The sequence below is a fragment of the Primulina eburnea genome, chromosome 1 (genome assembly GCF_022965805.1).
Source record: "Primulina eburnea isolate SZY01 chromosome 1, ASM2296580v1, whole genome shotgun sequence".
Taxonomy (NCBI): Eukaryota; Viridiplantae; Streptophyta; class Magnoliopsida; order Lamiales; family Gesneriaceae; genus Primulina; species Primulina eburnea.
Window position 1 is genome coordinate 3670158 of NC_133101.1, and position 25808 is coordinate 3695965.

Here is a 25808-nt window from a genome sequence, read left to right on the forward strand (position 1 = left end):
TCTAGTGCAATCCTCTATCAAAACATCGACTCAAATCTCTCACTACTTGTTAAAATGTTGAAAAGTATGTTGTGATCGAGTGACATAAAACTTATAGGCATAGTTTGGTACACATGATAAGATAAACATGTGATATATAATATAAGGATAAATAAGATGTAGGATATTATATTTAATGTTTGGTATGATTTTAATAAGAGTGATTAAATTTATATATTAGATTGTAATGACAAAATTAACCTTATCATATAAATTTTATAATTTCAAAGTTGTTGCTTTAGTTCATATTTTTTATCTGTTCATGTGCCGATAGTACTTGCATGATTTATTTAATTTTACCTAATTTTATATATTATATAATATGATAATTGAGCCCTTGATTTTGTGAGTCAAGTCAAATATCAATTTTTAAGATTAATCGAGTGATACTAATAATTTTATTGAGATTTATAAAAATTATTTATATAATTATCTCGAATTCATTTATATAATTATCATATTATATAATATATAAAAATAAATAAAATATCTATTTGATTTTAATTTCTACCTACTAGCATAGATTTATAAAAAATCATTTATAAAATTAAGAATAATTAAGTCATTTGTAGTGCATTTTATCATTAAATTAAAATTATCACACCTTCTATTAGGGATATTTTATCCTTCTAAAAAATTATTTATCAAGGGCCATGACATTATCATGAGCTTTTTAAAAATGTACCAAACATGGGATAAGGAAGATTATTTATCAATCCCTTTCTTATCCCATGTACCAAACAATGCCATAGAGTTTGATATGTGCTATGAATTTGATTTACATGACATTTATGTAGAGCATTTGATAAATGTCGATGCATGAGAAAATCCCTTCTGTATTTCCCTTGTTAAACGACAATTTCTAATCTGCATCTTCAATAATTCATGAAATGCATCCGAGACAGATGGTATTGTAAATCCATGTTTAATAATCATTTTCAAATCAGAATTTTCCATTTAAATGAAATTCAACCATCCAAGCACAGCCGAAAAAAACTTAAATAAAAAGATGGAAATTTCAAAAGCCATATATTTGAAGATTTTTCAAACAAGCAGAGTGACTACTACTAGGAGTTTCAAATCCTCTTCCCAGCTTAAAATGTGTAGGAAATTATAGAGATGTATCAAGCAGTTGCAGCTTCCTTCTTTTCCTCTTCAATTCGTTGCAACTCGATCAATCTTTCTGCCCAAGCTCTGTCTCTCGCTACGGCAGCCATCTTCCGCTCCACCCGTTTCATGAGTTTTTTCTTTGTAGCCTCTTGCAACTGAGCTTTGCGTTTCCTTTTTTCAGACTGCATGGGGACAAAATATAGATTTTCATCCGAACTGGGCACAACCAGTCAAGACCACTAGAACAGTGAAGAATTTGGCACACCTTATACCAGAATAGCACAAACCAAAACTAAGGACAGCATTGTAGCTGCAATGAGAATCTCGAAGAATACAAAAACTTCTATAAAATCTAAGGGCAGCATAGCAGCAGCAATTAGAATCTCGAAGAATACAAAAAGTTTTATACAGTCTGATAGTTAATTACTAGTTCCGAAAAAGAGATGGGGAAGTAAAATAAGTTATTGTGCATCCGGAGAAGGACAAGAAATTCAAATGTGCAACTCTCGATAGTATCTCATATATAAGTCAACACTTTGTACTCGAACTCAAGTTAAAATGTTGAAACATGGGGCTTAGTTCATTTGGCTCTTTTACGCCCATTCTCGACTCCAGCTCGATAAGCATACAACAAATTGCACTATGCACACCTACTCGATGAAGGCAAGCCCGAAACATTTTGCATTTTTTTATATAGTATGTGTACTAGAATATATCATACATGTTCAGAATTGTAAATTGATTACACCATCATATTCAGCTCACGTGCTGCTTCGTTTCAAGTCAAACATGCAAAAACTAATGTTCAAGTAAATTCTTACTCGAGGTCAACTTGCAAGGCAGCTCAACTCAACAAGAGACCCTAAATCATGCATAGGTTCAGAGTTGTTTCAAGATGATCGCAAACCAAACTCACATGATTCTTTAATTGCCGAACATAATGCAGACACAAACAAAATTGACATCAGTTCTATATGATATTTTCTAATGAAACAAAAGTTTTCTGTGCTACAGCCGATGTTTGTTGGCAAGCAACAATTGTCTCTAATGTACTATATGACAAGACAATCCAATTCCAACACTTGAACCACTACATAAGAGTCACATTACAATCACCCTGTAACTTTTGTTCCAGGAACACACACTCTTTTGTAGTTGTTATAAGTGCCTGAGCCATGCAATTCGATTTCAATGAGTTCTAAATTAGTTTAACTATTCAAAGGGGTTTAGATAAGACAACAAATCCACCCATTATCTTCTTGATATTGTGTCAACTCCAGAACCTAGATAAGGACATCCCAATACTTTTCAGGATACGATGCAGTGCATTTCGATAGCCAGAAGTTTAATCCTAAACCTACTTAGAAAAATCAACAGAAACGAAATGAAGGAAGAGTAAGAAGAACAAGAATTTATACACAGAAATACCATTATAAATGCACGACGCTGTTTGATTCTCTTCTTCTCGTTCCTTCTCTTCACACTTCCCTGATTCGGTTGGTTGGGAAGTATCGGTTCTCCAGGCACGCATTTCACCCACGCATATGGCCCTAACAAATTTTCCCCAGTAACAAATTATCGATTGCATTTTACTATTAATTCACATTTGTTCCCGTCGTAAAAGACTAAGAACATAAAAGGAGGTTAAAAGCTTCGTTAATTTCGAACCTGGGGGCTTCAAGCTCGCTCTTTTGCGTCGAGGTTTATCCATGGGTCTGCGCTTGGGATACCGGGTATCGGTGAGGCTGTGGAAAGCGGAGGACGGTGGAATCCACGGGAGACTGCGGCGGAGGGGGAAGAATATGAGGCGGAGCTCCGGCGATGAGGTGGTGGAGAAGTTTGATTGGGAGATGCGTGAGGCGGGTGAGAGGATTCGGGTTACGGGTCGGATCATGGCTCTTAGGGCTCCAAAACCCATAGCTCTGAGCTGAATTTCTCGCGCCTGTGAGGAGCTCGACTTCGACGGCTTAAATGAGAATGTTGATGTTAGATGAAGTTCAACGTCGGCGTAGGTGGTGTATTTTTTTTGGCAAATTTTGAACTAAATTTAAATATATTTAAATTTATTTCGAGTACAAATTATTTTATTAAATAGTTTATAAATTTTAATTAATTATTAATATATCATATAATTATATTCTAAGCATTTATTTTTTTACTAATAATTTTTATAATTTGCAATTATGTTAGAATATTTCAGAAAAAGCTTTAATTCGAGCTTGAGTTGGAATGTAAGTCTAGCTTCAAATTTTTCTCCATATTCGATTTTATTTAATTTGTTTATACCTTGAGCCGATGATAGTTGCACTTTTTAATAATTAAAAGTATGATATGTTTATGCAATGCATGGACAAGTAAATCCATTCAAATCTTTCAATCCGAATGCGATCTAAAGTAATATGAAATTAAACAAGGAAACATGAAACGATCTATTCATAGAGATCAATTGCTTCAATCAACAGCTATGAGCTAACAACAGAAAATTAATAAATAAATTCCATCCTGTGCAAACAATAAATTCTCCTAGCAAAATGAGACAACTTTCAATGCTTTAGCACGACAGGAATGTGTTACAATTCGGTTCGTAAAAGGTTCTGGTCAAGCAGCTGCAGCTCCTAATTGGTGCATGTGGATTCAACATCTTCGAGAGTGACTGGTTGATGCAGCTACATTCACGAAGATGACCGTTTTACATCATGACTCAACTAGCAGAAAATTACTGCCCAGAAGAAGAAGAATATCGTCAACAAATCAACAGGGAACTTACCGCTTGTGCAATGGGAAACCAGTGAAGGGCACGCAAAAAAGCGTCTTCTTTTGAGGGAACGGCATCATGATTCCAGATTGTTAAATTTTCAAACGTAGCACATGTCTTCCAGCAGTTTGAACTTGAACTGTTTGCATTTTTATCAGAACTCTTCTTCCCCAAGATAGACCCTAAAAATTGAGTAAATTAAATCAAATCGCATAAAAACAGTACAGTTCAACAGGCTCCGCGCTTAAATATAAAAAAAGTAATATTGCTTTGGTCATCATTGTTTAGTGTCCCTGCAGATGGAGGATCAGCATTTGCTGCTTGAACAAAAAACAATAGAATGAAATCCAAAATGAGTGATTATACAAGTACCAGAATAGCCCTGGGGAAGGGAAATGGTGGTGCCATGCAATTTCCTTCCTCTAAAATAGGCCTCTTCCACTCTTAGACCATCCACCTCCATTTCTGCAAGTCATCCAATCTCAAAATCAGGAAACAAGGCAGGTGTTGTGCGCAGTGCATCAGTGTCAAGATTATACCTCCAGAGGGTTTGGGCTTGAAGTAGTGAGAAACAGATGTGGCGCCATTGTACTTGATGCAGCAGGGCAGCTGATGCATCTTCCCCGTCAGGTCCATCACAATCTTCCCATCCCGTCTCAGATCAATAGTGGACCTCTCATCCCTGCTGTCCATGCGTTCAATGATAGAACTAGGTATTTCTCTAGGAAAATCCCTTTCTCCCCGCACCTTGTGACAAAATAATGATCACAGCACACATGAACTAAATGACAACATCAACACTTAATTTTTCAAGTAAAACAATATAATTAGACTGCGGTATAATGTTTTTGATAAAAAAAAAAAAACCAAATTCGGTCATTCTTATCCTACTTAATGACTTGTGACTAAAAATTATGTCATAATGATGTAAAAGTACTCAAAAAATAATGTATGATTAAAGTTTGTGGGTTTATGTAAAATCCAAGTGACAGGCGAATTTTGTAATCGCAGTTTGATTTGTATTTTTTTTCCAGCTACATCACTATTGGAATATAGTCCAAAAAGTAGCTTATGCAAGTCTGATAATAACAGGACTAAAACATTGAAGAACAGATGTGCTTGAAAACACTAACTGAAGTTAGATATGATACAAAAAGTTCTCGTCACTTGTACTCTTTGAATCAGTTCACAATACTAAAGAAGTAGCCGTAATTTATAGAAATAGAAACAATTCATGAAGTACACATTTGGAAATCAGGCTTTTCATAGCATAGGATCATTCGAAACAATTATAAGAAACTAAGTTAAGATATGATCTTGGATGTTATTAAGCTCATGAATGAAAACCTGGATTTAAGATTATTCTTTTACTTTCCAATATATCCAAAATAGTAGATGTCGCAGCATCCTATTAAGAGGTGAAATCAAAATTGGAGTAAGTTAATAATCCATATAATAAAGTTTAATAAGAATAAAGTCTCAAATTTAAAAAAAAAAAAAAAGAAGAAGAAAGAAAGACATTATTTGGTTCCTAATGATTTTTACGTGAAACATAACAAATAACACAAGATTTAGTAGCATCATCTTTTTTAATATTGAAACAAATAATAGACACTTAAACATGGAACCTGAACATTCATGCAAGAGTAATACCATAACATTTTAAATAATCAATCAAATTCATCAAGCATATCAATGTACCATTTAACCGAAAGGAAGCTAATAATACGACTACGTTGAATAATTGAAATATGCAGAATTTAAAGTAAAACAATGTTACAGAATGATGCAATAGCACATAGAGTAAAATAGTTTTTTTTTAATTACTACTGAAATACACCATGATTTATGCTTTAAACCATCATTCCAAATCATTCTGATACAGAAATAAGGAATTATACTTCAAACAAAAGAATAGTGTCGGAGACAAATAAAAATTTAACCAAGAAGATAAGATCAAGATAGTTACCCTCATAATTATGTTTCCACTTTCCACCAAAACCAATACCCAAAAAATTTAAAATTGAGGAAAAGACAAAACATCGTATAATAATTTAACAATTTCATACTTAGCATCATGTGAGAAAAGAAATGAACCAAAGTATAAATTTAACTCACAATTATAGATGATCAACGTATCTCTCTATAAGGTTCAACTTCATCAGGAAATGCCAAGTCCAGTTTCTGAAATTGATGTCTTTGCAGCCGCATTAGATACGAAGCATTACAAAGTACATAACTTGAGAATGAAACAAAAAGTTATTAAACTAGACTGATGCATAGTTGTATGGAAGAATAAAATTGCAAGTCAAAATCAAGAAAGGGTAGAACGAATTATACTGTATCCATGTTTCTAAGATGTTAGTAAATGAGCAAAACAATACTATTGCAAGATAAATACAATTCAATTGGAAGCTTTCTTTTGTCTAATCACAGCATCCTTATCCTCGTTAATTTAAACCTAATCATAAGACCATGTCATCAGCTTTATTTATCCAAGATACATGATCTATATGAAAATTCACGAAACCCATGAAATTCATGAACCATTCGAATACTAATTCTTGCTAAAAGCAAACCAGTTTACCCAAACATCCATTTGAACAGAAATAAGAAAAATAGCAAAACCGAAACGCGATTCTCGTACCTTGCAAGCTTCGAAATGGAAAATTAGACGGATTAATTCCCCTTAGCTTCCTCCAATTTTCCCTCCAGTGTTGGAACTAGGATGGGTATGGGTATGGGTAGGGTTGAACCTAATTGTACCCATATTCGATTATTTCATTTGGATTTATTCCATTTTGAAAATTATTTAAATTGATAGGTAAAATATAATATATTATTTTTTTAATTAAACTTTAAAATATAAGCTTAAATAACTTAAAAAATAACAATACTAAAACTTAACAAAAATATTCTTAATTCAGTAAATATCATCTCATAAAATATATAATCTAAATAAAATAAAATTATTAATTTAATAAATTTATAGTTTTTTGTCAGTTTGTTTTTTACAAATTTAATTTGAAATCGAACTATATAAAATTCGATCTTAATATTTATATCCGAATTTTAAAATTCGATTTTTGTTTCGGTTTAGTTTTCGGTTTCTTCAGTTTTGATTTACGGTTTTTTTCGTTTTAAAAAAAATTTGAACACCCATAGATCCATCTAATAATTTTAATTTTTTTTACATGTCTAATTTTTACCTTTTAAATAAACTAATACCAAATTTTGAACAAATTAGTTTTGGGCATTGAAGGTTATAAAATTTAGAAATTAGAGAAGAAAAAACATTTGCAAAACACACACGTTCTTTGATCTCTCAAAAAACAAAACATTATTTCTTTGATTCAATGTAATTTGCACTTTGCAGAAATACATAAATGCAATCAAAAACCAAATTTGACTCTCTCTCTTTTTCCACACTTTTTTTCTATTTTTAATCAAAAATATTTTTTACTCCAAAACACACATGTTCTTAGGTTTCTTAACAAATAAAACATTTATTTCTTTTATTCAATGTAATTTACAGAATACATAAATAAAATCAAAAACCAAATTTGATTATTTTTTTCCAAACACACATATTTCTATTTTTTACTCCAAAACACACATGTTCTTTGGTTTCTTAACTAATAAAACATTTATTTATCCAATAAACAGAAGCTAAAATAACATAAACAAAACCAAAAATCATATACACAATATGAATACCAAATCTAATTCTCGATTTAGGAACATGGTTCCAAGAGAATATTACAAGTTTACGATCATATGCGCCACCAAGAGCTATAGACTCATGTTCATGAAAAACAAAAATACATAACCAATTCTTATTAAGCCCATGTTACCTAAATATTACTCCCCCTTGCAGGAAATTTAATGATATTTACAAAGAAACACAATTATTGCAACACTCTTATATGAATTAAACAATAAAAATACTGCATTTCATGGGAGCATGGATCAGATCCCTGCAGGCCATCCACCTTTCCTTGGATCACTGACAGCCGTTAGTACTCCACGAATGACATTGTCGCTTCTCATTTTCCGACCCGAGTTCGCTGTTTTGTTTAGATTTTGAACCACAAGCTGACAGATTGCCCCTCCTGTTTTTGCCTTCAGTTGATGACCTCTGTCTCTCAAGAAATGCTTGTTCTCTTCAGAAAGTTCGATGTGCTCGCCATCCACGACGGTCCAATTCTCGTAAGACACTATGTTTGGAATCAGCTGGATGAAAAATATTTAACTAAATTCTTAATTTGATAAATGCTTCCTAAAATTTAGGATTAAAATTTGGAATACGGCAGTACCCTGTGGTAAACTCTTGCACTCTGCACAGCCGCTAAAGGTTCCATTCCTAAGATAAAATGGTTGATGAAAACCTGCACAACTGCAGGTATTATGTCCAAGCCACCGCTGCCGCCAAGGACCCCTACCAACTGATCATCCTATAAATGTTTACAAATAAATTGCATTAGCACATACAACAGAGTCTCATTACATTAAAGTGCTTCATCTAATTCTACATACAAAATCTACTATGAATTGCCAAAATTTGAAAATTTATTTGGTGAAAGTACTAATTTCAAGCAGCCAAATTACATAAAATCAACCAACAACAAATTTTTGGGTCCACTCCTGATCATGGCTGAAAAATAGTTCGAAAACATGGTCTAATATACCTTACCTTGAGGACAATGATGGGTGTCATGGAAGATAACGGCCTCTTGTTTGGTGCAATAAAATTAGTTGGGGCCGGAGGCAGCTTGTCAGGGGATATGTCAGTCGGTATAGAGAAATCATCCATTTCATTGTTGAAAATGATGCCAGTACGAGGAGAGAGCACACCGCCTCCAAATGCATAATTCACTGTGGTTGTCATGGACACGGCATTTCGATCTGAATCCACCACACAGAAGTGGCTTGTTCCATGATCCCTGAGTTGGCTCCACCTAAAGTAACAAATAATTTTAGAATCATTTTAATATCAAAAAATGATGTCCGATTGAGTGAAGGATGCAAAAAGGAAAAACCTGTGCATATAATACTCAGGAGGGAATGTGGTATTGTCAAATATCTTTTCTTTAATTATCTTTGCGAAAGAAGGAGAAAGCATGTCAGACACGATATCACTGATACTGACAAATTTGGGATCTCCAAGATTCATTCGAATAGCAAACATGTGTTTCAATGCTTCAATAAGACGATGCAAGCCCAGAGCACCCTTCATAGCATCTCGACGAGTTCCATAACTATCTAAGATATTCAGAACCTATAATTCATCAATCATCAAATAGTAATCAAATATAGACATCTTCAGATCCAGTTATAAGGTTCAAATAGAGCATAACACCCACCAAAGAAAGGCCAACTGTTCCACTCGAAGGAGGAGCCATTCCAAATATCTTGTATCCCATAACATTTACAGCCACCGCATCAATGACATTTACTTGGTACTTTCTCAAGTCTTCCATCGTCAATATCCCACCAGCATTCCTCACATCTTCAATCAATTGTTCACCAACCGTTCCGTTATAGAAAACCTTGGGCCCTTGTTTGGCTATTGCCTCTAAGCTGTTACCAAGCTCTACATTGTAGCAGATTTGGCCAACTTTTAATAGTTCACCACGTGGTGCATAGACTTTTCGTAAGCCAGGATCAACCATTATCTTGTCCACATTTTTAGCAATGCTTGCACCAAGGTATGGTCCAACTGTAAACCCATTTCTCGCAAGTTTAATCGCAGGTTCGAACAAAATCCTCCAAGGCAACCGGCCAAATTTCAACCAAGCTACGTGAAGCCCAGCTAACTCGCCGGGAACACCCATGGACAGAGCTCCTTGATACTTTGCTACTGCATTGTTCTCATACATGTCCTATGCAATGTAAATGAAACTCATCAGTATCAAGCTGCCATGGATGAAACCTTACACACTATATACCAATTCACAGTAGTTCCCATTAAAGATGTACTAAAATAACTTTCTTTATAGTCGTCAACTTTTCGTAATGTAGAAAATAAGGAAAAACAGAACCAGTGAAGGGGGAGGGGTTCAAACTAGTCAGAGCTTTAGAAAATTTTCAACGTCATACGTGTGCTAATGAAATTTTGATCTTGAACTTGAGGCACTCATTGTGCTAGTTTATAGTTGATTTGATTGAAAATACTGGAAAAATAATGGCATCACACATTATGTTATGAATAGAACGTTAAATAAAAAAAATTCACAAACGGTGACAAATTTGATTTAATTTTTCATTCTTTTAGCATTTAATTGATATAAAATATACTATATATATTCCATGCATAAAAGATAATAATTACCATTAAAATCTCAATTCATAAGCTTATGAATAATCACGTGCTGGGTCAGCAGCACATTAGACCCCTACCTGTGAGGCAGCTTCTGGAGCAGTTTCTCTCATGTCAATTGCAAGGGCACCAGATGATGACGAGGATCGAACAACCATAAAACCGCCGCCTCCGATTCCACTAGACATTGGACTAACAACTCCAAGGCAGATTGCTGTTGCAACAGCAGCATCGACCGCATGACCACCTTTTTCGAGCATCGACACACCAATTTCCGAGCAACGACCATCATCAGCAGCGACGACTGCTAGCTGAGACTCAAAGACGTCACTTTTGTTGAACTGCAGTCTCCCGTTCAACCTGTGATCATCTTTTCCAGACCAAAGGCTCAACTCTCCTCTAAGAGCAATGCCTGGAATCGAATATACAGCAAATCAACTTGGTAATTCATCTGATTATGATCTAGATTAATGGGCTTCATTTCTCATCCCCCATTTTCCAAATTGCACGTAGAAGAAATAAATACATACAAGAACCAGCATTCAACACAATTTTGCTCATGTAGATCAAATAATAATTGGTCTCAGCTGTAAGACAAAGGATAAATAGCACGCGTTTATCTCATAACTAAAATTCAATTGACTGACGGGTGAAACATTAGAATATTACTCAGTCAACTTATCGTTTATTCAACAAGAATAAGAATTACATCGTATCGATCTAAAAAATCCAGTTATAATATCTAAACAAAAGCAAACTTTTTCAAGGGAAAAAATGAAAAGAAATAAGAACTCACATGATATGGCTAAAAGAACAAGAACGACACATAAAGCTGAGTTGTTCCTATTTCTGTTGTGATTCAGAAGCGAAGCCTGGAAGTCCTGCTGCCCCATGGAATATACTTTTTGCGCCTCTCTTTTCTTCTGTCGTCTGTTTGTGTACAGTTAGGTGAGACAGAGGAAAAGAAAGGCAGAATATTTTGTGATTGCGAGTTATGGAGTGTAGAACAAGAAGTGTGTCTGTCATCTTCCTTTGGGGCCTAGCGTACCGTATTTGGATTCTTTGGCCAAATAATGCATGGGAATAAAAAGTCAAGTAAATTTTTTAAAAAAATATTTTTATTTTTTAAAGATACGGTATTTATAAAGGGTAAAATCAGATATCCAATTGTCAGAAATACTGAAAAAATTCGCTATTGGACAGAAAATTTTGAAAATGTGGTAAATATTCCCGAAAGTTTTATTAGTTGTTCAATCTCCTCTCTGTCTTTCTTTCTTTCTTTTTCTTCCCTCCAATTACGAATTTTTTTCAGTATTTCTGACAATTGGTGTTAAATGTCCCAACTCGATTAGATAATTAACCTTTGAGTGGCATATATTGGCTTGGACAATCCTCCCCCCTTGAGCTAGTTTTTGGGGTTGAGTTAGGTCCAAGTTCCAATCTTTAACATGGTATCAGAGCCCGGGTTTCACCGTTATGTGTTGGATTGCCTATAATTAGGCCACCCGTTCTGCCCATAATTGGGTCATTTGTAAACTCCACGCTCCAGATGTTCATTCCTGGGCGTGAGAGGGGTGTGTTAAATGTCTCACATCAGTTAGATAATTAACCTTTGAGTGACATATATTAGCTTGGACAATCATCCACCCTTAAGCTAACTTTTGGGGTTGAGTTAGGTCCAAATTTCAATCTTAACAATTGAGTATCTGATTTAGCTGTTCAATATTGGGTATCTGATTTAGTTGTTCAATCTCCTCTCTCTCTTTCTTTCTTTTTCTTCCCTCCAAAATAGACGTCGTGGCAAATTACAAATTCTAAGACACACCAGCCACTTGCTTTTTTTTCCTTGGGTAAAGTCAGGGCAGTAACGCAAGTACATTGTACCTGGTCTAGTTTTTCGTAATGGAAACCAAAACGGAAAAGACGACCAAAACTTGCTATTTTAAAAACCATGGTTTAAACTTTAATGAAGTGCTGTTGGTCATATCTAGCATTATCATCATGTGTGGAAATTCTATTTTTAATTAAAAATATGACTTATCTTGACTTTCACTCTCCTATTAATAGGTTACAAAAAAATTAAATTAATAATATTAGGACCATAAAATTTCATTGATTCAGAGAATTATTAATTCTATCAGTTAATCGATAAATTAATAACGTATTATTTTAAAATGTTTTTTATTCAACGAACATAAATTTAATCGCATTAAAATTCATTAAATTTCACCGATACATGCATCATATTCTTTGAATTAATATATAAAAAATTGATCATACATATATATTTACAGAAATAAATAAGTGATATTCATTTTTTAATAATTAAATAATATTCATTGTATTGACAAATCAAATCAAATTCACTGTAAAAACAAAAACAATAATAAATTTAAATTTGATTAAAAAAACAAACAACAATATAATCATATTTTACTAAATTGTCCTAATTGTGTTTATAAAATTATTAATTTATAATATTTATGATACCATAGTTTTATACAAGTGTTTTCTGAAAAATTATTATCTTATTAATTTAGTATTTTGGCCCAAGTCTGGATAAAGAAATCAGAGAGATTATTATTTTATCGAGTATTAAATCATAAAGATTTTACTTTATAATGACTATAGTTAATATTCATTAGTCCATTTTTACCTGGATTCTAGCTAATGCCGTGGATGCCTCAGTTGCTTTCTGTTCCGATTCAAATTCTCTTTCACTAGCAGTCTAAATAATTATTGAAAATAAATATTTCAAAGATAATACAAGGCAACTGATTACTGATATTTGGAAGCAATGAGAAAGAAGTCAGAGCACAAAAATGAATGCAGAAGAAACACATCCAAGGAAGAAGAGCAGATGAATTTCCATGCACTAACCAGCTTGAAAGCGTTATACTCGGCATGCTCTTCTTCAGCTCTCCGTTCAGAGGCAGGCAGTTCCTGACTCAAAGCCTGATGTTGCATGAACCTTAACGCCATTAGAACTCTACTACAACCAGTCTCCTTACACCATTAAATGATCAATAACATCATTTTCAGATACGTGTGAATCTCTAAAACTCACTTTATACCTTACTAATTCATTTATAAAGTATATTGAATCTTGTTTTGTTGCTAAAAATCAGCTCAAGAGGTTCAAAACTAGCTATAATACTAAACAAATTGACATTTTGACATGTGAATTCTATTCAATTTCAGCTTCACTACTCTTCGTTATTTTATGCATAACTCCCTTAATACTCGACCACGATTGGATCATAACACTAACTCAGCGGAGAACATTTTCAACACTTGTAAGTGTTTTGGTCATGTTCCATGCTTAAAATGGGCCGCAGACCTAGTACGTAAAACAGAGCAGCAAAGATCAAAAACTCACAACAAATAGCATATAACTCCAAATCAGTTCCATTTTTTTTCACTTCTTCATATTTCACTAAACTTGAACGCAGTATTCTCCACTGAATTTCTTAAGCTATGACATATTCCAGAACCATCTAAAAGGGCAGCACAAAATTTATGTCAAGAAGCCGAAATCACATTCCATTGCTAAATTCAACTTAAACCTCACCATGTTACCAAAGAATTATCGAGCTGATTTCGTTTCTGGGAACTTATGCCACTTAAATATATATTCAACAGCTCAAACCAAAATGTAATCCATAGAAACAAATACTATCCAAAGTTTCACTGAACTAGCCTCCTAAACCTTCAAATTCTAAATAGCACTAGCACAATCCAGTGAACTATCCATTCTCATCAATCTATTTATTCATGTAATAAAATACATAATCATCATCATCATTACACGCTCAAGAGATGAATATAAATTCGTCAAGTAAATGCAAAATTCGACCCATCCCAGTCAATGAATTCAAATTGGCCAACACAAACATCCCCAAATTTTTATTTTCGCAAATAACGTCGTAATCCATTGAATGAATTCAATTGTGTGTGGTGTGCTGCCCCAATCCACCACTTTAGCCAGAAATTTAAGACCAGGCAGAAATACAATCATTTCTGTAAAACAAATAAAAAAAGGAATAAAACGAAACAACAGCCATCGTTCCTCACCTTGTGTATCCCGAACGGAGATCTGGGCGGATCAAACAAGAAACAACACCACGATTTCAGCCCTTTTTTTCTCGCGCCTCTCTCTTTTCCTTTTTTCGTCTGTTTGAAGAGAAAGAGGGAGAAAGGGACTGGGACGGAGTTATGGCGTGTGGGAGAGCACAAAGAAGAGTGAGCTAACGTCCTACGGAGGATATTAGCGTATGATTTTTAGCCTTTTTTTTCCAAGTCAGCGTAGCATGATTGGTAGTGTAATAAAACGTGCAAGAATTATATATATATATATATATATATACATTATATTTTTTTCCAGTTTTTACCCTTATATCAAAGGCAGAGGTATATGTGGGGTTGGGTTGGGCTCCAGCTCCACCTAAATTTTTTTTTTGAAAATAATTATGTTTTATTTTAAAAAAAAATTTATTAGCCCCATTAATTTTTATTTATTTTTCATTTTTTGCTACATAGTTATCAAAAAAAAAAGAACAAACATGGTAAATGGTTGGAATAATAATAATAATATTACTAATAATAATAATAATAATAATATACAAAATAAAAATATATATCTTATAACCTTACGTCCTAAGACTCCTAACCCCTCAATTCCCAAATCCCATTCTCGGTTCTCCTATTCACTCACGCCTCCAAGCTCCAGTGCCCAGTGGTCTAATAATCCAGTCTCAGGTTCCACTCTCGATTCTCAAGGGCCAACCAACACAAGAAAGGTATTTATCAATTCTCAAATCCAAATTTCCTGTTTTTTTAAATTTGATTGTGAGGTGGGAGTTTTGAAAATATTTAATCTACTGGACGAGCATTTTCAGCAATATAATGAAACTTGTTAAAACAGGAAACTTGTTAAAACAGCTCTCCCTGTTTTAACTCTCCCTGTTTTAATTCTCCCTGTTTCTACATCAACAACGGAACGAGCATTTTCAGCAATGAAACTTGTTAAAACAGCTCTTCGTAACAAGATGGAAGCAGAGTTTTTCGGAGATTCTATGGTAATCTACATCGAACGAGATTTGGTTGAAAAAATTGATAACGATTTAATAATTAATGAGTTTTATTCTAAGAAGAATCGAAGAGCACAACTTCAGTAGCGTTTTAACTCCATATTTTTGAAGGTATTAAATATTAAATACTCTTGTTCTATGTTTTCATTAATTCAATGTTTACATATTTTTATTTGAATTTTTTAGTTAATTATTTATTTTATGAAATGCAGATGGGACGGAGTCAGCCCCATGTAATTTTGAATCCTGACTCCGCCCCTGCCTTATATGATAGTTGGCAAGAACTTGTGTAAAATGATCTCACGGGTCGTATTTGTGAGACGGATCTTTTATTTGGGTAATCAATGAAAAATATTATTTTTATGCTAAGAATATTACTTTTTGTTGTGAATATCGAATATGGGTTGGGTTGACCCGTCTCACAGATTAAGATCCGTGAGACGGTCTCGCATGAGACTCACTCATTATACTAATATTACACTTTTTTTTTATTTTTTTAAATTTCAACATACACTTTTATTTTAATTTTTTTTATTTCAATCATTCAAATTTTAATTTAGTCCCTCCATAATTTGTCAAATTTCACTTTAGTCCATCGATAATGATAAAAAAGATTGTGCACACGCGTTACATGTGCAGAGTAACTAGTATATAATATATATATATATATATATATAAAAGCACGAATAAATTTTTTTGGGCAAATTTCGGTCGGTCCCGGTCAAAAAAAATAAAAACACGCGTCTTACGTTGCTTTCTCCAACAAATCAAGCGATTGTGCTGTCAAGAGGAGGGCGCTTGTATAGGGGTTATTGCAACCGGTTTTCTTTTTCTCTTCGTTCTTCTTCGACTCCATCTGGGTGACATTGTTTTCTGCCAATCGTACTCTACTCGCATGGGCATTAGTTATAGCCGAGACGAACTCTTTAATGTCTGAGCTTGGTTCGTTTAAAATCGAGCCGAGCTCGAGATTTATTTAATGAATATATCCATGGCTCACGAGCTTATTCAAGCCTTTTATCGAGCCTAAACAAACTTAATAAATATGAATTATACATTTAAATTTTCATTAAATTAATCAAAAAATAAATTATATATTTAAAGAAAAATATACTATTCTTGTTAAAATTTGTAAATTTATTATAATAAATATATTTAATAGATTTTTCTATATATTCATAAATAATATGCACAATCAATCAATCAATCAAATATCAAAACTATTATTTTTTTTATCTAAAAGATTACTCATGAACTTACCAATGAACATGTTCACGAGCTAACGAGCCGAATACTATAAAACTTGAATTTTGTTTAATTATCTTAACGAACCTCGTTAAACGAGATCGAACGAACTTTTATCGAACCATGTTTCAAATACTCACAGATGATTTGGATAGTTTACGTCCCTGTACGCAAACTCGTGCAATCAGGAAACCTCAGGTCGCTCATATTCCGCATGCCGCTTGCAACCAACAGCTCCAGATTCAAGATTCTACCCAAGAGCTACAAACAGAGTGTTATACTATTAATCCTCAATTAAAGCTTCACCCACGGTGCGAAGATGCCAACTAATGAGCGAAAAGTAGAGGAGTACGAGGAAGAAGGGTGTGCTTTAGCTTTCATCGGATTCAGAAATCGGGGAGGCGTTTCATTACTTGGATTCGGTAGATGATGCAGAAGGTGGGACGCTCGGCAGTTCGTTCACTCTGCTACATACGAGGCGCCCCAATACTCATGGCGGGCTCCATCCCGGCATAACACCTCCACGCTCCAACCTGTATCAAATAAATTTCCTGAAATTTAGGTGCTTGTTCCTTGGCTTTCTGAATTTCTGGAATGGATTTTGTGGTTTATATGATTATGAGCTATTCTTGAAACATCAAGTGATTGGAATTTTTTATTTTTTAAAATTTGTAGTGATTGAGGGGGAGCTTTAAGGTTCAGTTTTATCTAACAAAAAAATGGTTTACCTCATAATATTTCTCATTTCTTTTTCAGCCCACGTTTTAACTGTTTCTCTAGGATTGTGCTTGCAGTATCCATATCTGAACCTTATGCTAAGCCTCTTGCTTTGTTAGTTTCTACTTTATTGTTGATATCTCTTGGTGGATTAGCGCTTTTTGAAGTTACTGATGACCATTTAGCTGCTTGCCTGCTTCCCTTTGGCTTTCTTGGCCTTATGTAGCTGACTCAGGGAATCATGCAAATTCCAAAGGCAAAGGTTCTCGGCTTGTTTTTGTTTCCATTAGTTTTGGTGGGATGCTTATATTTGCAATGATGCTTGGCCTTGTTTCTGATGCTATTTCTGAGAAGTTTGACTCACTCAGGAAAGGAAAAAGTGAAGCCGTGGAGCAAATTCACACTCTCATCCTTGGGTGGAGTGATAAGTTGGTGTGTATACCCACTCTCTGAAATGTTGTACAACAAAATAATTTTTTTTAATTTTTATAGGCATCCTGTTGTTCAATTTTTGTTATATCTTGTTGCTAGAGTGCCATGAGTGGCAAGCTCTATTGTATTGAAAGAGACCATTGTTAAATCAACTTGTCATAGCCAATGAGAGTTTGGATGGAGGAATAGTGGTTGTTATGGATGAACAAGACAGAGAAGATATGGAGCTTGACATTTGCTAAGATGAAATTTCAGTTTAGAGAACATCAGTGATATGCAGAAGTGGAGGCCCTCTTATGTTAGTTGACTCGAAAAAAGGGTGCTATTTCTTGTTTTTCTTCCATAGCTTACTCATATTTCGCTTATTTTTGGACTCATACTTAATTTGATATCCAAGAATTTACGAATTCAACTGACAATGGCTATTTGAAATCTATGGTTGTATGTACATGTGTGTGTGTGTGTGGCTGTTTTGACTATTGATCATATAATGGTCGAGTTTATTAATCAAGCTAGGTGTAAGAGATTTCCTTGGTATCTGTTTCTAAAGCCGTGCTATAATTGTCCTCGCCGAAGATGTAAATGCTGACCAGGTGAGGGCGATTGAGGATTGAACACACATCGATACTGCTTGTTTAACGTATGATACCTATTTGAAGTTTCTTACTTACGGATGCAGAGTGATGCTCGGGCACTAAGAACAGTATCAAGCCTGACAGGTGTGAAAGAAGTACTGAGGGCACACATAGTGGTAGAACTTAGTGATCTTGATAATGAAGTCTTAGTTAAATTCTTTGGTGGAGATCTTGCTCAAACCATTGTGGCACATGATGTAATTGGTTGGCTGATGATTCAATGTGCTCTACAGTTTGTTGATGTTTTGATGACGAAATCGAGTCGAGATATAGCCCGTTTGTCGTTTGGGAAAAAAATAGCTGATATTCAATAAATTAAAGATATTTTAATGGTAGTTTAAATGTGAGATTAAACCTCCTAGGCCTTAAATCTATTATACACAAACATGTGCAACTTAAATGCATGGCTTAACTATGGATTTTGCCTGTAATGTCTACACTTACAAAAATATTTTCGACCTAATCTCTTATCGAAACACCTATCTACACGTTATAAATTACAGTTGTTCTATTGTTTATCACAAGTTTCATTCCATTGATATAGTTCCTCTATTGTTTATAACAAGTTTCATTCCATTGATATATAGCATAAACAACTGATGATTAAATTTTTTAGGACGTTACATGTGGCAGAAACATACCAAATCATGTGATTACTATGCCTTTTAATTTAAAATAACAAATTGTGATTTGACAGCTATCAATATCTGCAAGTGAATAACCTACTTGTATTGAAGTTAACAACAGTTGTCACAATATTTATCGTAACTTATATATTGTTTTAACTTATTCAGATACTATATAAAAAGTCACTTACCTTCTTCTATTTTACCTTACATATATTTACATGATTGGTAAAAAAAACTTGAAAGTCGGTGTACTTAACGCTTCTAATATAGGTACATGTGGCGTAGGCATAGATCATGTGTATAATATTATTATTGTTTGAACACTTTGGTACACATTATAGGATAAACATGTGATAAATAATATAATGATAAGTTAAGGATAAATAAGATATATGATTTTATATTTAATGTTTGGTATGATTTTAATAAGAGTGATTAAATTTATATATTAGATTGTAATGGCAAAATTAACCTTATCATAATAAATTTTATAATTTCAAAGTTGTTGCTTGAGTTCATATTTTTAATTTGTTCATGCGTCGATAGTGCTTGCATGATTTATTTATTTTTACCTAATTTTATATATTATATAATACGATAATTGAGCCATTGATTTTGTGATTCAAGTCCAACATTAATTTTTAAGGTTAATCGAATGATACTAATAATTTTATTGAGATTTATAAAATTTATTTATATAATTATTTCGAATTCATTTATATAATTATCATATTATATAATATATAAAAATAAATAAAAATATTTATTTGATTTTAATTTCTACCTACTAGCATAGATTTAGAAAAATCATTTATAAATTGTGGGTAATTAAGTCATTTGTAGTGTATTTTATCATTAAATTAAAATTATCACACCTAATAGAAGGGACATTTTATCCTTCTAAAAAATTATTTATCGAGGTCTCGTGATATTATCATGGTCTTTTTAAAAAGGTACCAAAAATGAGATAAGGAGTATTTATCAGTCCCTCCATTATCCCATGTATCAAACTATGCCTTATAGTATACTTACATTGTAGCTCAACTATAAATCTTATATATAATACTATTATTATCTTAACATTGTTATCTATTGAAAAATAATCCTAAAATATTTCTCAAAAGTAATAACAATATAAATAGGTTAAAGAAATATTTAATTGTATTACTTAGATTTAAATTGTAAGTCACTACACATTTAATTAATTAATTAATAAAATCATATATAACATTGTAGTGAAACCATCAACTCTGGAAGCTATCTTAAATAATTACATTTACTGTTGATGATATCTAAGTTTTATCAAGTTTTCTACGATTCTTATTAATTTTTCTAAACATAAAATACCAGTTAATATAACTTAGGCTACAGAATATATTAACCGATATATATAAGGAAATATTAAAGTACACTATTAGATAATATGATTTCAAATTAACATGTTTTTTTCTTCTAAAATACTTTGTTTATCTTATTTACATAACATAAATATCTTTCTTCCCTCTACTCATAACTAATTACTATTGCATTTATTGTATAAACATTTATATAATTTTACTAATTTTAGCTTGATCTAAAATTCGTAAACTGTTATCAATCTTTTTAAAATATCCAATTTTAAAAATGATTATATTCTCACTAGTCTAAAAAAAAGATATGAACAATGTATATGCGGCAAAATCAAATTGTACATCAAGTTAATAATGAAATTGTTATCTTATTTGTGTATTATCCAACATGCTTAACTATTTATTTCACGCTTCTTACTCTTACTTAGCTAAATCAATTTTTCGATAAATTAACAAACTTTTCGCATAATACCGTGTATATATATGTGTGTGTGTGTGTGTGCGCGCGCGCGTGCGTGTAGTTGTGCAACTTTCCCAACTTCAAATATGAGAAGTATACAAATTAAATAACTCTATACATTTCCATATGAGTAATATCATATTAAAATTTTCAGATCAAAAAACTACCTTGGATACTTATATATTATTACTATATATATATATATATATATATATATATATATATATATATAATTCAATTCTTTCAATCGTTCTAATTAATGTTTCTTATCCCATAAGAAGATCGGTTAATATTCTTTAAAATATAGTCCATATTTATCTCTATATATAAGTAAACAAAAACTGATCAACCAGATGATGTAGCTTCATATTTACACTTTTTTTCCCTCTAAAACACTTTGCTTTCCTAAAATACATGACAATAATATCTTATTTCCACTCTATTCATACCTAATTATTGTTGCATTATTTATGTAAATTTTTTATATAGTTCTGTTATTTGTAGCTTCGGAATGTTATACATCATTTTCTTATTAATCATATAGGTATTGTCATTTTTATATAAATGTTCATTTCATTGACATGTGACATTATCACATGATGAGTAGATTTTTTTGGACATCACAGATGGCTAAAATACACCAAATGTTGTGGTGACGAAGGTTTCTAAATATAGATTATAAATTTTAATTTACCACCTATCAACAGGTACATATGACAAACCTACTTTTATTGAAGTCGAAAAGAATGACCACGACATTTATTATAAATTATATATGACTCAACACATTTCATATAAATATATGAAAATTCACTTAGCACCCTCTACCTTACCTTATATATACTGATATTTTTAATTACCCGAGTCTTAACATACTTGTCGTGTTATAATTTCTCAATACTCATCTTTTGCTAATTACAAATCCAGTATATAAACCAAATTCAATGGCAAACAATCTTTATAGTACATGTATCGATTGTAAACAATATCACTATAACTACCTATTTCAGAAAGAAGTTGAAGATCTAATAATAAGATTTACTCCAACCCAGTGTGGGCCATCGTCTTATGAAGAGAGTACATCAATCGCCTCCCTATTAATTTTTTTATTACATATTATTGACATGTGCTTTCTTCTTAATATGATCGTTCCATACAATTTCTATTTATATAATTTAATTTCATTTATTAGTCTCTCATTGTAGTCATCTATTCAAATGTCTTGCGAATTAAATCAACTCTCATGTTTAAATATCTGAAAAACTCGAAATTACAAAATTTATAACTACGTAGACTAAATTATCAGGTAAAAAAAATCTTATATATATTGATATCTTTTTCTATATTAACAAGTTTTCAAATTTCTTTTAGTACACTAAGGTTTTAAGTGCTCTTATCGATTGTTTAGTTACTCATATTACAGTTAATATTTAAGTTAAAGTTATCATATTCGTAAATCTATTAGCGTCGACAATGTCATTAAGTATGAAACCCTTACAACCACTACTATGAATTAAATATGAATACTTTATTTTTGAATTTATAATAACTTATTTATGGAGTAGATACCCGATTAAATTTTAAGTCGAGTCATATACTTTATGTCCAATTTGAGGCATGTTATTAAACTTCTCTCTTTTGAACACCAAATCATGAATCATTTTCCTAACTATTTAACTTTTATAAATTCTATGTACTTTCATTTTTTTAGGCACAATTCCCACTTGAAATAATAATCGTTTGATTACGAATAAAAAAAAAATAAAAAATTACTATACTCATAATACTTATAGCTTTTAAAATTAGATTATTAAATAAAACCTACACAAATATGAATACGTAGTTAGTTCTTATGAAAAAAAATATAAATGATCATATGTTGGACTACAAACCTGGGTAAGACACCTCAAGAATTGAGATGCCCATACCTAATATATATATAAATTATCAAAAATCAAGAAAATCATGACCATGACTGACATAAATGAATGTGATATTATCATTACACACGGTCGGATCATATTTTGTAATAAAAATATAGCAAACTAATACTGAAATTAATAAAAATCAAAAATCAAAATAACAGAAAAATAAAAATATCAAAAATACAATCTTCTGAGAACTTTATTTATGATTTTTATTGTAACGTTCCGAAAATCTGAAAGTCCACGTGAACCACGTGCATGTAAATTATTAATTTTCTTTGGTATTTTATTAAATTCTTTTAAACCATTAAATTCATGTTTATTTTATTAATTTGTGTTTAATTATTTTATGCATTTTATGCATAATTCATGCATGATAGAATATAATTCACGAAATTCTTGCATTAGGATTTTTAGGTGCATTTCACGATCGAAGAGGAACGGAGATCGGAGAATTTTCAGGAAAATTATTTTATTATATAATTAATTTTTATTAATTAAAATAAGGTGTTTTAAAGGTATTTTTCAAAATAGAATTTTTATGGGTATTTTTACCATCATGATTTTAATTTTTATCGGTACGCAAATTTTATCAATTCGGGGGACTTTTTAAGGTTTCGGCTAATATTTTCAAAGACTTACCAACATGCAATATTTTTCGGGAGCATGTTCGAATTTAACGAGCCAACTTTTAAGCCCATCGGGCTTAAATATTCTTTTAAACCTTTAATTGTCAAGATGAGATGACATTAACCTTTTCAATTATTATATCATCAAACCTAATCACCCCTTCACCTCCCGTAACCCCCCACAGCCGACACTCACCCCTTTTCATTCAAAATCCTCTCAGTTTCATCATATTCCAGCTGAAAGCTTCGGTCATCTCCTTTCTTGCAAGAAGATCATTCGGCGTTGCATGGTTGCTTCATTCTTCAACCGTCTTGCGTTTGCACATCATAAGGCACGCTTTGTATTATCTCTTGCTGCATCATAAACGTTTTTATATGCTGGAGAGTGCATTCATGCATGACAATTCCGATCTAGCTTAGTTCATGAAGAAATTTCGGTTTTTACGTACGTTCTTGCACTTTCTTGATTGCTACTCACTAATTCCTTAATTTTGTTGCAAGGGGGCTGTCGTGTGTCATGTTGAGGGGTTCCTTATGCCAAGGTTATGCTGTCATATGGTTGGGTCTGAGTTGTAAGGGAGGTACGCTATGAATGGTTAAGATAGAATGGAGTTTGTATCGGTTTTGGGGTAGAGCGTGTGCCAAGGACAGATCCAGCAACACAAGAACTGATCTGAGCCATGGATTAGATCCTTGAGGATCTGAGACAAGGCCTGAAAGGGGCTCGATACTTGCTGGAAGGTGGGATCGATCGGGTGAAGGGTAGGATCGATAGGTGCTTTTGGGGGCTTCTCGGTTATTTTTTTATTATTGAGGCTAGAGGCGTGCATGGGGGCAGTGGTTTGGTTCTGATAGGGGCTTGGGGTCTGTTCTAGGTCCTCGTTAGGTTGTCTAATGGCTGGTGCAAATGGATAGCTTGAGGCGTGAGTTGGAAGAGGAAATAAATGCATGAGGTGGTGAACTAGGATAGGACCGATTGTTGGGCAAGTTCTGGAAATTCAGCCGTGTGTTTGGGGGGCCTACTATCATTGTTTTAGGACTAAGTGTTTTAAGTTATGACAAAAGGTTGGGAATTTGGTAGAGTTTCGAGTCTGAAAGGAATTTTATTCCTTGATTTATTCCTTGATATATTTTCCTTATCAATTACTTTCTTTTTGATAATATCCTTAGTATTTTTGCCTTTCTGGAGTATGATTTCGTGTGGACTCAAAAGACTCAAGATATTATCTATAAGATATATTATCCTTATTTTCAATAGAGTTTGTTTCCTAATGAAATTGGTTTCCATGTTTAATAGGAAAAAGGATGAAGTGGATATAAATAAGAGGAGAAGATACTGATCTCAGTGCTTTTGTTTTTTGGAGTGAGAGACGAATTGATACGCACAGACGTTTTCCGAGAATAGCAAATCTCGTGTCGTTGAAAGTTTGTTGCTGTGAAGTGCTGACAACATCTGAAGACAACACCTAATCACTGTTTTGATTAGAGTGTTGAGTTTTGAAGATTTTTCACTTCTCAGTTGATGCATCCCATATTGTTTTGATTATACAGTTTGTTAGAGGTTTAGGATGCATGTTGTTACTCACCTTTTTAAGGGAGTTGTTTTATTCTTTCACTAGTATTGGTTTTTGTAAACTTATAAGTTTTTCTAGTGAATTATTTTGCCCTAAGGCACTGCACAAGTATTTTATACTTGTGCATAATTAACTGACTCGTCTCTCGTATTACTATTGTTCCAGTTACATGTTAGTGTGTTAAAAGTATAATTTCCGCTGCATGTTGTCGTGGGTGTTACAACACCTACGCACAACACCTACATTCTGATACACACAACATTCACCCTCATCACGTTCACACTGTGGAAACTAAACTTTCAGAGTCGATTCGGGTTAAAACCGGAACCTCGGCCTAAATTTTAAAACGAATCGGTTAAGTTGTAATATGGGCTCGAGTTTACGTCTAGGAACGCTTATAAATATGTTTTGGAATATTTTAAGGAGTTTGGTAAGCTTCGGGTCAATTTTAGAGGTCCAGGGTTGAAACGATATTTTCGGGTTTCCAGGGGCAAAATGATCATTTTGCACCCAGGGTGAAATTTTGGTCAAGACAGCGCCCTGAGCACAAATATATGATATTTTGAATGATTATGCATCATTTTTACGATTTTTACGCAATTACGATAAATACGTTGCCTGCTTGTTTTAAAGAAAAAGTTACGCATATGCATATTTTTATTAAATGATGATATTTTTGAATGATGGGAATTGGTTGTGACTGACGATATATATGTATACGATGACATGAGATATGATGAGCTGAGGCCCGGGCTCAGTGGGCGGGTAATGCTGTCGCTGATGTCCCCCGCCGCCGGGTACCACGGTTTTTATAGATGGATCCATCGATAGAGCTGATACGATAGAGCTGATACGAAAGTCACAACTAATTAACTGAATTCAATTAAAAGAAAATATTTA

At 32.9% G+C, this 25808-nt stretch overlaps 3 protein-coding genes and 1 long non-coding RNA gene across 16 annotated transcripts; 1 reads left to right on the top strand and 3 right to left on the bottom strand.

The window, feature by feature from the left end:
- Positions 1-948: 948 nt before the first annotated feature.
- LOC140820884 (uncharacterized) lies at positions 949-3164 on the bottom strand. The gene is made up of 3 exons (XM_073181279.1): positions 2818-3164; positions 2578-2699; positions 949-1331 (listed from the first exon to the last, which is right to left on the bottom strand). The coding sequence occupies exons 1-3, from the start codon at positions 3065-3067 to the stop codon at positions 1164-1166; spliced, it is 540 nt and encodes a 179-aa protein (XP_073037380.1). The 5' UTR covers positions 3068-3164; the 3' UTR covers positions 949-1163.
- A 340-nt stretch (positions 3165-3504) lies between these two features.
- LOC140821360 (uncharacterized protein C12B10.15c) lies at positions 3505-14400 on the bottom strand. 6 transcript variants are annotated; one of them, XM_073182023.1, is made up of 7 exons: positions 6552-6659; positions 6023-6088; positions 5252-5312; positions 4444-4651; positions 4277-4369; positions 3917-4086; positions 3505-3815 (listed from the first exon to the last, which is right to left on the bottom strand). In XM_073182023.1, exons 4-7 carry the CDS (start codon positions 4595-4597, stop codon positions 3765-3767), a joined length of 468 nt encoding a protein of 155 aa, XP_073038124.1. In that variant the 5' UTR covers positions 4598-4651; positions 5252-5312; positions 6023-6088; positions 6552-6659; the 3' UTR covers positions 3505-3764. The 6 variants fall into 6 exon arrangements, with proteins under 6 accessions (XP_073038124.1, XP_073038191.1, XP_073037963.1 ...); XM_073182090.1 differs by having other exon boundaries at positions 6023-6143; XM_073181862.1 differs by lacking the exon at positions 5252-5312.
- LOC140820959 (glutathione hydrolase 3) lies at positions 7606-14438 on the bottom strand. Of its 8 annotated transcripts, none has more exons than XM_073181368.1 (10): positions 14298-14436; positions 13104-13178; positions 12880-12951; positions 11020-11153; positions 10304-10635; positions 9268-9786; positions 8944-9182; positions 8598-8862; positions 8221-8358; positions 7606-8137 (listed from the first exon to the last, which is right to left on the bottom strand). In XM_073181368.1, exons 4-10 carry the CDS (start codon positions 11114-11116, stop codon positions 7874-7876), a joined length of 1854 nt encoding a protein of 617 aa, XP_073037469.1. In that variant the 5' UTR covers positions 11117-11153; positions 12880-12951; positions 13104-13178; positions 14298-14436; the 3' UTR covers positions 7606-7873. The 8 variants fall into 8 exon arrangements, with proteins under 8 accessions (XP_073037469.1, XP_073037753.1, XP_073037587.1 ...); XM_073181652.1 differs by having other exon boundaries at positions 11020-11143; positions 14298-14430; XM_073181486.1 differs by having other exon boundaries at positions 14274-14408.
- A 3132-nt stretch (positions 14439-17570) lies between these two features.
- Positions 17571-18569, top strand: LOC140810395 (uncharacterized). Its single transcript, XR_012113254.1, has 3 exons — positions 17571-17707; positions 17807-18300; positions 18387-18569. It is a non-coding gene; the product is annotated as an uncharacterized lncRNA (long non-coding RNA).
- The last annotated feature ends 7239 nt before the right edge of the window (positions 18570-25808 follow it).